The sequence below is a fragment of the Myotis lucifugus genome, unplaced genomic scaffold, assembly GCF_000147115.1.
Source record: "Myotis lucifugus unplaced genomic scaffold, Myoluc2.0 scaffold_171, whole genome shotgun sequence".
Lineage (NCBI taxonomy): Eukaryota > Metazoa > Chordata > Mammalia > Chiroptera > Vespertilionidae > Myotis > Myotis lucifugus.
Window position 1 is genome coordinate 1,814,830 of NW_005871219.1, and position 14,375 is coordinate 1,829,204.

Here is a 14,375-nt window from a genome sequence, read left to right on the forward strand (position 1 = left end):
GGTGATGACCCGCAATCAGGAGGGAACTCAAAACCTGGAGTTTCTCCCTAAGGAATGAAGTGTTCGACTACACATTGGACACCTCAACTTTTAAGACCTGCCCCTGAGACATGAGCCCCCAAAACAAGCCTAGTTTTTAAACCATTGGGTCTTGGATCCTTGAGATTCTCAAGGCTGTAGTGAACTGAGAAGTTTCTTAAAGGGCTCACAGGCCTGGACCCACCCCCAGGGCCCAACACAGAGCCAGCCAACCGGAAGACACCCGAGACTTAATGTGAAAGAGTCTCATTTGCTTATGGTAACGTGTTGGCCTGAGGGTCAGGAGTTTACCACACATCTAGGTGCCTGGTCAGGTACTCTCTGAGGATGGGGGCTGGCAGGCATCATGTTTGTGTTCCCTCTCTCTCTCCCCAGCTCATCAACTTGCATCCTCCTCAGACACTTGAGAGGGTCGGCACTGTCTTCTTATCTTCTGCCACTTTTCATATTATTAGTATTTCCTGAGAGAAGCTTGTACATGTGTCCTGTGCCCTGGGTTTTGCTGCTGCTGCCCAGGGACACCACTTGATCACCTAGCTCTGGTGGCAAAGGGCTTGAATCCCTGGGTCCCATTGGACTATAACACCAGAGAGACAGTTCTTGGACAACTGTCACCTGTAGGGCACTGCACAGATAGAGACTAAGACATATTTGCAGGGATTCCGTGAAAGAGGCCGATGTGCTTGACCTGAGCTTTAGCGTTGGGCAGCCTTCAGATCTGGCACTCAGTCAGGGACCTAATGATATGTGCTCTGGGGATACAGCCCCGTGGATGCCGTCTTTGAGCTGGCCTCTGCCTTACTCCAGGCCATTGGTAGCTCCTGGGAAAGAAACTGTACACTCAGAGGGTGGTCAGGAGAACCTCTAGATTGTCTGGTCCTGGGAGGCAGTGGGACTTCGGCTTGGGGTTCCACAGGACCATACAGATTTGCAAACTTTAAAAGCTGCTACCTGACATTCTGGCTCCAATCAGTCTGAATCTAGTTGCTGACAATCCTTCCCTTTGAGACAGTGACAGGTAGCGGCACACCTTCAATTAGTGGGAGTCACTAAAATTAAGATCGGTTGGACAATCACAAAAGGGTCGAGAGACAGAAGAGACTTAGGGCAGGTTTGTACAAGGAAGTTCAACTCGTACATGAGGCTACTTCTTCAGCCTGGGAGAGGCGGCCATTTTATCCACTGAATAGAAGTCAACACAGTCAAGGAAAATGAAGAAACAAAGCATGTGTTCCAAAAGAAACAAAAGGACAAAACCTAAAGATAGTCCTTAATTAAACAGAAATAGGTGGTTTACCTGATAAGAGTTGGGGGAAAAAAAAGGTCTTAATTTTGTTCACTAATAACTACAATAAATAAAAAAAAATTAAAATGTGACATTAAAAACTTAAAAATTAGGGGGAGTAAAAATGTAGAGGTTTAAGAATATGTTAAAGCTTAAATTGTTATCAAATTAAAATAGACTGTTAGAAATGTATGTTGTTATATGTAAGCCTTATGCTGACCACAAAGCAAAAACTTATAGTAGATGTGTAGAAGTAGACACATAGAGAAGAATCTAAGCATACCGATCAATCAATGTTTTAAATGAAAATGGACTGAACCCCCCAATTAAAAGACAGAGTGGGTAAAGAGATTAAAAAGGGGGGTCATCTGTAATGCGGTCAACAAAACACAAAGAAACAAAAAACAAGACCCATCTATAAGCTGCCTACAACAGATCCACTTCAGCTATAAGGAGCACACAGACTGATAGTGAAGGGAAGGAAAAAGATATACCATGCAAATGGGAACCAAAAGAAAGCTGGTATAGCAATACTTACATCAAGCAAAACAGACTTTAAAACAAAGACTACAAAAGAGACAAAGAAGACCATTACATAATGATAAAGGAGTCAGACCAACAAGAGGATATAACATTTGTAAATATTTATGCACCCAACATAAGAGCTCCTATTTACATAAAGCAGAATATTAACAGACTTTAAGGGAGAAATAGACAGCAATAGAATAATAGCAAACTTTAATATCACACTTTAATTTATGGGTAGATCATCCAGACAAAAAACCAATTAGGAAACATCTGCCTTAAACTATCAGGTGGACTTAAGACATTGAAATCGTAAGACATTGGTGTTTCTCTGTCTCATTTATGTCACTCAGCATACTACTAGATCCATCCATGCTGTCGAAAAAGGAAAGATTTTTTTTAAATTTTTTATGGCCAACTAGTATTTCATGGTATATATGTACCACAGCTTTTTTTTTATCCACTCGTCTATATTGAATACTTGGGTTGCTTCCATAGCTTAGCTACTAGTATTGTAAATTGTGCTGCAATGAATATAGGAGTGCATGTATTCTTTGAAATTAGTGTTTTGAGTTTCTTCAGATATATTTCAAGAATGTTTGGTAAAATTCTTCTTTGCTTTTATTGGTTGTAATCAGTGTGCTCAGATTTTCTGTTTCTTCTTGATTCAGTTTTTAAAGATTGCACATTTCTAGGAATGTATGCATTTTTTTCCAGACTGTTCAGTTTTTTGGCGTATTATTGTTCATAATATTTTCCTATAATTCTTTGTATTTCTCATAGATATGTGCACCCCCATGTTTACTACAGCATTATGTACAATAACTAAAATAGGGAAGCAACCTAAATGTTCATCAATGGATGAATGAATAAAGAAGTGGTACATATGTACAATAGAGAGTTATTCAGCCATAAAACAAACAAAATGAGGAAATTCTGCTATTTATAATAACATAGATAGACCTTGAGGTGTCATTATCCTTAGTGAAATAAGTCAGAAAGAGTAAGACATATACCATATGATCTTACATATACGTAGGATTTTTTAAAAAGGAAACACAACTATGAGCTCATAGATATAAATAGTTGATTGGTATGGCCAGAAGTGGGGGTTGGAGGTGGGCAAAATGAGCAAACTTCAAAAGATACAAACTTTCCATTATAAAACAAGCAATGGGATGTAGCTTACAGCATTGTGAGTACAGTTAATAGTACTGTATCACACATTTTAAAGTTTTTAAGAGAGTGGATCTTAAAGGTTCGCATCACAGGAAAAAAACAGTTGTAACTATATATGATGACGAATGTTAACTAGACATTGTGGTAATCATTTCAGTGTTTACAAATATCAAATCATGATTCTGTATACCTGAAACTAATATAATGTTATAGGTTAATTACAACTCAATAAAAATAAATAAAAAGTGTCCAATATGGCAGGGATGTTAACTTATAATTATCATTATCACCACCTTTTGCAGGATTACCCCAGTGCTTACTATATGTCTTTTTTAAAAGCTGATTTCTTTTTATAATGTACACTTGCACAGTATTTAAACAATAACAATGAAAAGGTGAAACTAAAATGTGATTTGTGAAATAAACATGGTTGCAAAAATAAAAATAGGAAAAATATTAAACTAAGTTTCTGGGAGATATTTCTTAGGTCATTTTTATACATACAGTAGGGCCTTGACTTACAAGTGTCCCGACTAACGAGTTTTTTGAGATACCAGCTGTCTCTCGGCCGATTTTTTGCCTTGAGTTGATAGAGTAATTTGAGTTAACGAGCTCCTTAAACTAGTAAGTCAAGGCCCCACTGTATATATTTTTTCACTAAAAATAAAGGATTCACTTATCATATGTTGTCCTAGCCATAGATGGTATTTTGGCCAACTTTAGTAGACTATTAGACATGTATTCTTTCTAGGAAAATGCTTTCAATATCTAAAGTATTTTTTTATCCAAAATTATATTTAACTTTGTTATTAATAAAACTTTTTGGATTAGAGATACTTCAACTGGCCAACTTTAATACCGTCAAGCTTTGAATAGGTTCAAGTAAAGTATGGTCTTACTATTTTGCTTTCTAGCTTCCTGAGAAGATAATTGGGTACTAATTTAAATATGGAAAAAAATTATTATTTTTAAATATTCTGTAGCCAGACGCAAGACTTTACTAGTTCCTTCTGAGCAGATTTCTCCTCCACTGAGCTACACATTCTCTTAGAGTAGCCTCATGGTTCTCTCCTCTTAGGTTCAAGCCTTTTATACCCCTCCTTAGGTTAAGACAGAATGGCCCTATTTTGTTGTGGTAATCAGAGTGAATGAAAGAAACATTGGTAGGTTTCTTGTTGCTATCACAGTAACAACATTTAGTAAGTACTTACATGATAAATCCTTTATTGAGAATTTTATATGTATTGTGCCTTTTAATCCTCACCATAACATTATGTGAACAGTTCTATTACCAGCTATTAAATGTGTAATCATAAAGTATTGTAGAGGTTCAACAAATGTAGGGATTATTTGTGCCATCAAGATTTTTAGCTTTTCTTTTCCCTCCTGTCTACCCCCTCTCAGCATGTAAAGTGTTTTATTTATTTTTAATGTATTTTTATTGATTTCAGAGAGGAAGGGAGAGAGAGAGAGAGAAACATCCATGATAAGAAAGATTCATTGATCAGCTGCCTCCTGCGTGCCCCCTACTGGGGATTGAGCCCCAAACCTGAGCATGTGTCTCGCTCAACCTGGAATCACACTGTGATCTCCTGGTTCACAGGTGGACACTCAGCCACTAAGCCACGACGGCTGGGCTGTAAAGTGTTTTAAATAAACACCTCTACTAACTGAGCTTTTGCTCCTGTTCAGATTTCTGTGTAAAGCACCTGGGAAACAAAAGGTATCTTGGTATATATGTTATTTTCCTAAACTTTGTAAAATGCATCTCTTCAGACTGCTTGAATCAGTTCTCTAGTTAGGTCATGCCCCAATTACTGGACCAAACTCTTTGGGAGTTTGAATATTTAATGAATCAACTGCAGGTCAGGCAGCAGGATAAACGAATAAGAGAAGCAAAGAAGCTGTGCTGTCTACTTACTGTAATTTAAAATACAAATGCACCTCCCATAGGTCCATTCTAGAATTTGGACAAATGATAGGAAATTTACTGAGGAGTCATTTTGTGGGTCTTGGAGAATGGTGCAGTTTTTTCCCCAAGGTTCTTTTGAGTTTGTTGAGATGAAAGATAATAGTAAAGATTATTGTTGTTTTCCAAGTGTGGTCATCTATTCTTTTCTTTTTTTTTTAATTAATCCTCACCTGAGGATATTTTTCCATGGATTTTTAGAGAGAGTGGAAGGGAGAGGAAGAGACAGAGAGAAACATCGATGTGAGAGAGACACACCGATAGGTTGCCTCCTTCACACACCCTGACCAGGGCGGGGGAACCTGCAACTGAGCTAGCTATGTGCCCTTGACCATAATCAAACCCTGCACCCTTCAGTTTTCAGGCCAATGCTCTATCCACTGAGCCAAACCGTCAAGGGCCAAGTGTGGCCATCTTTGTTTTGCAGTGTAAAATGTAGTTCTCTTTATTTTACCTCCTGACCTAACTCACTTTCTTCAGCAGGTAAGTGGTGATGGCTTTCTGACTGACAAGCCGTGTGCCAGAGGGTTCTGTGTGGGAGGCGCGTTTCCAGTTATGCAGGCAGCAGGTCATGCTAGGGCCGGCGCCAGATGCTGCGAGTCCTCTGGCTTAGAGACAGGGAGCTACTTGGAGCTGAGCTACTGTGCTGTCTTAGGAACTATTTCCTGCCCCCACGAACACTTGAGAAGCAGAACTCCCTGGAGATGTCTGTCTCGTTCCTCACAGCTGGCTCTTCCTAGAGGCCATACACTAACGTAGCCATTCTGGCTGGGGTTCAGGACCACCGAAACCTACTCCTCGCCTGCTTTTCTATTTGTGTTGAGAAATAACAGTCACCATGGAGCAATATCGGGGAGGAAGAATGCCTCACCCAGTTGGGCTTCTCTGCACCAGAGTCCCCTTGCCCCCTTGCCAGGCAGATGGGAGCCTTAGCAACTAAAGACATGGGGACACCCATGGGTTCTCTGTAGTTTTGAAGCTACAGAGTCAGGTTTTATCTCAGTGCAATTTCCTAAATTACTAATTACGCATTTTCTAATGACTTCATGTTCTACTCTATTGCTTTTTGGCATACTGTTGGCCTCTTCAACAGGAGAATGACCCTGTGTCTCCATATATAGTTTACGTGACAGGGATCTGATTCAGAGTGTGTTTTCAAGCATTCTAAGACTTAGGAAATGTTACTTGAGATTAGTCAAGATAAGACACACGCAAATCTGCATATTTTTTTTTCTTTTTGCTCAAAAAGGGGCTGTAGGTTATTCTCAGAACTCACTGCTCTTTGACTTCCCTGTATTCCATTGCTTAGTGTCTTTGTTCAAAGAAATTTAAGAGCAAGTCATACCACATCTTGAAAGAAGGAAACTAAAGAAATAGAGACTTGTTTAAAATATGGTTTTATTGATTTCAGAGGGGAAGGGAGAGGGAGAGAGAGAGATAGAAACATCAATGATGAGAGAATCATTGATTGGCTGCCTCCTGCACACCCCCTACTGGGGATTGAGCCGGCAACCCAGGCAGGTGCCCTTGACCAGATTCGAACCTGGGACCCTTCAGTCCACAGGCCAACACTCTATCCACTGAGCCAAACTAGCTAGGGCTAGAGACTTGTTTAGACTAGAGCTGATAGTTTTCTGTTCAGATAATTTTCTGGTGGCTTTTAGTCGGGGTTTCTTTTACTATAACAAACTGCTTTCTCATATTTTCCCAGTAGTTTTGGCCATATATGATTGGGTAAATCAGTTGGGGATCATTTTGTTATTAAATGAACATGCTCTTAAAGAAATGAATCTTCACTCTCATTTTTAAACACAACAAAGCCCCTTGGATTAGTCACAGATATTCTCGTCTGTCATCTGAGATGCTGTTTAGGTCTCAGTGGTTACCTTCATTGATATGGGGAAGCTAGTAGCTGATTTCCAGATACACCAGCTACCTGGCTTTAACACTGATGACCTTTTATAAAAGGTAAAGATTTTGTTTGGGTTTGTATCTGCAGTGATTCATAACTTTTTTAAAAAATAAAACATTGTGCTAAAGATTTCCTTTCATACTTTTTTTTTTTTTTTTTTTTTTTTTGCTACTTGGCTGCTGGTATAAATTCCCCCTTCCCACCCCCCACCCCCACCTAAATTTGCAGTAGCTGTCCGTCCTGTGCTGTGTTCCCCTCTCAGTTGTCCACTAAATTGTGCAGTTCTTGGTTGGCCCGATTTGGGTCAGGGACCTTTTCCTAAAACCTAGCTGGTTTCTAGGGGTTAAACACTTTTGGCAAGAATTGCACATATGACTGAATAAAACCATAAACACTAAAAACCTCAGTAATGGGGCAAAGAATTATTTCAAACAGTGAACTTCATGGAGGTGGAGGAATCATCTTTTTTACAGTTTGTTTCTCTATTTAAGGCTTAGTTTGATAATTCTTATAATCCTCTCTTTGCTTCAAATAAAACCAACATCTTAATGCCTTTTATGATTTTTGATTCTGCTGGAGGTGGTGGGGATGGAGTAGGTAGAAACTGTAACAATTATTTTTTCTTAATTTATTTAACTTTTATTATCCCAAGTCACAAATAAACTCTAGAACACAGATGAAAAGAAAGATGTTTCTGGCAAGGAATGAAAAGTCAGATTATTAATTGATTTGATAATATTAGGGATTCATTTTTTCTTTTTGGTTGTTATATTTAGGTGTTTTTCTACTTATAAAGGACAGGAAATAAAAGTCTATGGTAGATGTCTCTGTAAATTCACTTTGTTTCATATCACTTTAATCTCTAAAATGCATTTTGGTTTGTGGTTTTTTTTAGGGGCCTGTTAATAGATTTGGTTTTTCACAGTAGCCCAAAGTGCTTTTCCAGTAATTATATAGAAGGTGTGTTCAGATAAGTTGTCTATTTTTTGTAAGTTTTAATATTTACATAAAGAGCTTATTATTTTGAGACCTCTGTCATTTTTACCACTCTAGTTTTGCCACTAGAGTTCCTATGTAATAGCAACATTGTTCTTGTTCATATAACTATAGGCCTTAATTTTTATATTTTAATTAGACAGCGTTCTTTCTTTTGATTGTGACATCTCTTTCTTATGTCTGTTTTGACAATGTGACTGGCAGCAATTCATCAACTTTACTCTTACTTGGTGAAGGTTAACATTTGCTATCAACTCCTCATTAAAACTGAAATTCAGAATCATCTTTAGAAAGGAAAAGGGACTTGACTCAAGGCCAAAAACAAATCAACAAGACAAATCAGCAGAATGTTTTGGATTTATAACTGATGTCCCCCCCAGGAAGATTAAGTGAGTATTAGGAGTGACCCATCTTTACTAGTGGCAGCTGCTACTTATTGCCTCTATGACTTGGATAAATTTCATAAATTTCCTATAAATCTTTCTCTGTATTGCTAAAATGGGGAAACTGCTTCTTAGAAATATTATTAGAATTGAATGAATTAATATTTATAAAGACCTTAAAACAGAGTTCAGTATAAAGTAAGTTTTTTAAATAGTTTTGTGTTGTTGTTTTTTTTTATGAAAGAGTGATGAAAACATCACTGTCCCAAGATAACACCTATTTTAATTCTGACAACAGCCAATAAATACTTTTTCTTCATTAATGCTAGGCTTCCCGTGTATGTAAAACCACCACTCAAATCTATTAGTTATAGGAATCATGTGTTATAGAAGACAGGCTAGAAAAGGAGTGTTTGATCTATTTAGAGCTAAGAACTTTTTAAAATTTTTCTTTGTTTACTAAAAATACAAAGACAGTAACAGACTAAATTAACTTGTAGATCTTGTTGGCTAAATGTAGGAGTTTGGAGAGATTTTATTCTTGGCTTAGGACTTCTGATTTCTGTATGACAACTGTCACTATTGTCTATAATCTAGACAATAATGGGTCACTCCTAATATTCACCTAATCTTCCTGGGGGGGACATCAGTTATAAATGAAGACATTTTAGTTTTCAAAGTAATATATCCTATGAATGGAATGAGTTGTTTAGTTCGGAATGCCAATTCCACCTCTCTTCATCCGAGACTGTTGATTTCACACCAATAACACTCAGTCCGTTCCTCCTGATTACTCACTGGTGTCTTCTCCCTTTCTGTATATAGGCGTGGCTGGACTCCCTTGTTCTGAATCAGACACAGAAACTTTTTATTTATTTATGCTCCCAAATCTTAGTAATGCCTCCTCTTCTTCTCACTAATTTGCCAGACTTGCCCATCTGCCCCTTCACTTCCTCAGCCATCCAGCCCCATATCTCTAGCTAATTTCAAAACAATTTGGATTTCTCTTGATAACTTCAATTTCTCACAGTCTAAAAACTAACTCATCTGTCTCTTGTCATTCTAACTGAAAAAGCCACATACTGAGAAAGGACAATCATATTTGACAAAGGCCTGATATCTTGAATATTAAAAACTTTACAAATCAATACGGAAAAAAAGAGGCAAATCAATAGAAAAGTGAGTGGAAAGCATGAACACGCTGAATAGCCGTTTCAAAGAAGAGGAAACACGAGTGGCACGGAAACATGAAAAGGTGTCCAAACTTAGTAAATAAGTAAAACCACAGTGGGACACCCGTTCCTACTCAACTACTCGGCATGTGTGAGATTATGCCCGTGTCAAAGATTGGCGAGGAGATGGAACCGTGAGCATTTTCATACTTGATGGGTGGGAATACATTTTGGAGCAGTCATTTGGAAACAAATTTCGAATTACCTAATAAGATTAAACATATGCACACCCTGTGACCCAGCCATTATTCTGCTACTTATTTAGCACTTGTGCTCTAAGAGACTTGCACAGAATTGTGTCAAACAGTCATGTTTAGAATACTAAAACACTGGCAATGACCAAATATTCATAAATAGTATGATGGATAAATAAATGAGGGTACATTAGAACAATGGAATACTATATACCTGGAAAATAGGTGGACTGTAGCTACATTAATCAACAAGGGTAAATCTGAAACACATACTTTTGAACAAAAACGCTCTTCACAGGAATTCTATGGTGTTGTTTTAAAATTACTCAATTAAAGGTTCTTCAGTGTCAAGTGAGTTTTTTTTTAAATATATTTTATTGATTTTTTTACAGAGAGGAAGGGAAAGGGATAGAGAGTTAGAACCATCAATGAGAGAGAAACATCGATCAGCTGCCTCCTGCACACCTCCTACTGGGGATGTGCCCGAAACCAAGGTACATGCCCTTGACCGGAATCGAACCTGGGACCCTTCAGTCTGCAGGCCGACACTCTATCCACTGAGCCAAACCGGTTAGGGCTCAAGTGAGTTTTTGTAGCTTCTTTCTTTCAGTCTTGAAATACAGCATCCAGCAGAGGAAAAGAAAGTTAAGATCACAAGTGTGGCTTACTCCCAGTTCAACACTATTTTCATAATAATAATAATGATAATAAAGCTAGCTCTTTATAACATTTTGAATATTTTACAAATGATAATAATATGATTCCTACAAAAGCTCAAATGTACAGAGACATATAACTTTAGATATTAGGATAAAAGTTTATCAAGAGATAAACCACAGACACGCTGTAGAAACCCAGTACTTTCCAAGGTTATGAATGTGGATTCATGTGGGTGCTCTCCATGTTCTCCTGATAGGATCGGCTACTACTAAAACATTAGGGAAGATGGAGAGAAACTTGCACACCCTCACAACTCTGTGATCTTTTTCCAGTTGTTCTACAGACCATTGTATGTCAGAGTGGGCCCAGGAACGAAAGGAAAGGTTGTGGCGTTCTTTGAAGCCTTAAATTCTACAAACAGCTCTGGAGTTTCTCTTTTGAATTCTTTTCGGACCCTCCCTACTTTGCCACCTGGCATTTAGAATATGACCTTGTGTTTGCACATTCCCTACTTTTACAAAGTTAGAGAATCTTTATGAAGTGAGAGACTATAGAGGAACGGGCATATTCAAGGAGTTGGGGAGCTTATTATGGGATGGTCACACAATTTCCTGAAACTCCTTCAGAGGCGCTCAGTTTTCAAGCCAGTACTGAAACACAATGGGTGTGACTGGGATGAGGTGGGGTGGCTCTGCATTGCTGCTGCTGAAAGCAGAATCCCCTCCTCAAGCTCGCATTGTATAAAATACAGAAAAAGCGAAACAAAATACCAACCGACAACAACACACAAACCCAGAAATAGTCCTGGTAAAAATGCACAAGTATTTCTGAAATTGGAAAAAGGTCCTATAACATTGGTCTTAAATAATTTGATGACGCATGTTAAAGTCCCCCAGAAATAGAAATTTCTTCAACTGCTCCTCTCACTTGCCACAAAATTCTAACGCAGTGATTTTCAACTGGTGCGCTGCAGGGATTTTTACAACATGCAATACCTGACTAGTCAGAGGCACTGACCTTTCTTCCCTTAGGTTGTAAAAAAAAAAAATGACAACAACCAACACAACAATAGCTGTCCAGTGTGAATGAATCAAAATCATACCTATGTTTTTTTTTATCAGATCAGCAAAAGAATATATTTGTTGGTGTGCGGCAGAATTTTAGTAATTAGTTTATGTAAGCTATGACATGAAAAGCTTGAAAGTCACTATTCTAAAGGAAAGAAGTTTATAATATGGGGTACTAAATCTTTAGATTATGATCTCTTTGATTTCTGGCCTTTATCTCAGTTGGTGAAGTTTGCTAAAGATTGTTTTAAAGAGGGATTATTAGAGATGTCTCAGGCAATAATAGAAATGCAAAGACTTTGCCACACTGGCAGTGGGAAGCGGTGTTCCTGTGTCGTCATTCACATTTGTTAAGGGACAAATCCTTTGTTAGAAATGGGCAGAAGAACTTGGATTCCAGGAACAATGGTTGGACCTAAACAGAAGTCTCAGTTTTTCTTTAGTTCTTGTGAAACTAAAAATATTTGATACCATGAAATTGAGTCAGTTTTATTGGCAAGTAAAACATGCTGACCCCAGTTTAATAGATTCCAATTTAACTATTGATTCCATTATTCAATAATATACTGAATCTGTCTTTTTTTCTCTCAAGTTTTGGAGCAGGTCAGTGGAGCAGTTGAAGGAATTTTTTATTTCTGAAAGACTTCAATGTCATGGAATCATTTTAGCCAATGTTATAGAGAGCAGTAGGATACAGGGAAGATGGATATACAGAAGGGGAACCTAGTACCAAGGGCTGTTGCATAGTGTGTGACAGTAATAATCTCACCCACATCCACTCGTGCATACACAGCTACAACCTTTTTTTTTTTTCTCACATGGAGTCTTAGTTCTAAAGATCGTTCATCTAGAATTTAACTTAAGTTTATTTTTGAGCTTTCAGCCTACAAAAGACTTCTAGGAAAGCATATCATTGGGTTCTGGATTACTTATTTTGACCAACTTATTATTCAGCCTCTTGATGATTTCTGTGTTGTGTGTTCCTCCTTTTTCCCCACTCTGCGGTCTCTTCCCGATTGAAAATGAAGATTGCTGTGTCCACTGCATCCTCGCCTGCTTGTTCTGTGAATTCCTGACCCTCTGCAACATCGTCCTGGGACAAGCTTCCTGTGGCATCTGTACCTCAGAAGCCTGCTGCTGTTGCTGCGGAGATGAAATGGGGGATGACTGCAACTGCCCTTGTGACATGGACTGTGGCATCATGGACGCCTGTTGTGAATCATCAGACTGTTTGGAAATCTGTATGGAATGCTGTGGAATCTGTTTTCCTTCATAAATATTTATCTTTTGTTTGCGTTAAAACTGGAGAGTGTTTTAAATTTTCCTTTTAAGGAAGAAAAAAAGCACATGGTAAGATTTCATGAAACAAGCAACCTAGTATTTGCACTGTTAACTCATTTTAGTAATCTCTGAAAGCCTTTTTTCCCCTCTAACCAAATCTGCTTGGTTTAATATGTGAAATTTTAACTACTTTTAAGCTCTTTAATAGGATTCAGTGACTAAGGGACATTTTGACCAAACCCCCCTCCCCCCAAAAAAAACAACAACAAAAACAAAACTAAATATTTCCTCCTTTTCATACATATTTCTTTTTATTTTAATCATTTTCAGAAGGCTTTTGCCCCAAATGTATTATTTCTCCGTGGGTATTAAAAGCAGACTAATTTTCATGTGTATCTGTTAATGGTTAACAGTAAACATTTTTACTTTAAAGTAAACTTTGGGAAACAAATCCAAATAGCAGTTGGGCGCCCCGAGTTTACCTTTATGCTCTGTTCTCCCCTTGCTCCATTTGTTCAGCAGACATTGAGTGCCTACTGTGTGTCATCTGCTGAGATGCAGAGATGGCTGTCATTCAATTTCCATCTACGAGAGAATAGAGTTTAGCGGAGGAACGAGACCTTAAAAAATGAACCACGAGGCATACTGTGGGGATTATGAGAGAGAGAAACTCAAATGGATATAGGAATGCAATACACAGAAAAGAACAACTAATATCTGCTGGAATGTCCAGGAAGGTTCAAGGAGAATGTGACATTTGAGGAAACCTCTTAGAATGAGTGATTCACCTGCTGCTGGAATGAATTATTTGGATTTAGGGCAAAGTTTTAGGTGAATAGCCTGAACTGTGTGTGTTTTTAAGCAGTTAAAGAAAAAAGACCTTAAGTATGTATTCTCTTTAGTTGTAAAACCTATAGCTTAAAAAAAAAACACTATAAAATTTAAAATATACATTTTTTTACACATAATTTAAAAGTTATGATAAAGTTTTGGATAAAAACAGAAGGCCTTATTTAAAAACCATATTTTCTAAAGAATGTGAAATACTTTTGACAAATTGCATTTAAATTAGGAGATTTTTTAATATTAAACTCCCAGTATTTTTTATTTGATTTATTCAAAAGCTTGCTTTCTTTCTTTCTTTCTTTCTCTCTCTCTCTCTCTCTCTCTCTCTCTTTCTTTCTTTCTTTCACTTGAGAATTGTGTTGTTTTCTAAGGGGGTTCATGGGGTTTTTTGGTTTGTTTCTTAAGCATTGTTATATTTTATAAACAGCAAGCCATTCTTCCAGTACAGTGGGAGTCTCGACATCCACTACTGTGACCAATGTCAGTATTGCGATTTTATGTAAAATTGAACTAACATGGCAGGTTGTGAAACCTTAAGTGTACTGAAATAAGTCAATTATAAGACTGAGTATATTGCTATTGAGATAGAGACTGTGTTGGGCAGATAAGAGGAAGAGGACATTTTCACACTACGTGGTCTCCTAAATTTGATCTTCCTGAAGTTGTAGTTTGGTTTGATGTAATGTAATTTCTTGTAGAAATTTTGAAAATATACTTTGGATTAATAGTTTTTTTATTTTTCTGGTTGAATATCAAATTAAGAGTAAAAACAAGTGCATATTTTTAGGAAGCTTTTTATCAAACCTA

General features: G+C 37.6%; 1 protein-coding gene across 1 annotated transcript in view; it reads left to right on the forward strand.

The window, feature by feature from the left end:
• The window catches only part of MDFIC (MyoD family inhibitor domain containing), an 87,928-nt gene extending 74,819 nt beyond the window's left edge, over positions 1-13,109 (forward strand). The window contains exon 4 of the mRNA XM_014462163.2: positions 12,470-13,109. Within this exon, the coding sequence (XP_014317649.1) occupies positions 12,470-12,717 (248 nt within the window). The 3' untranslated portion in view covers positions 12,718-13,109. The remainder of the gene's footprint in view (positions 1-12,469) is intronic.
• Positions 13,110-14,375: the final 1,266 nt, after the last annotated feature.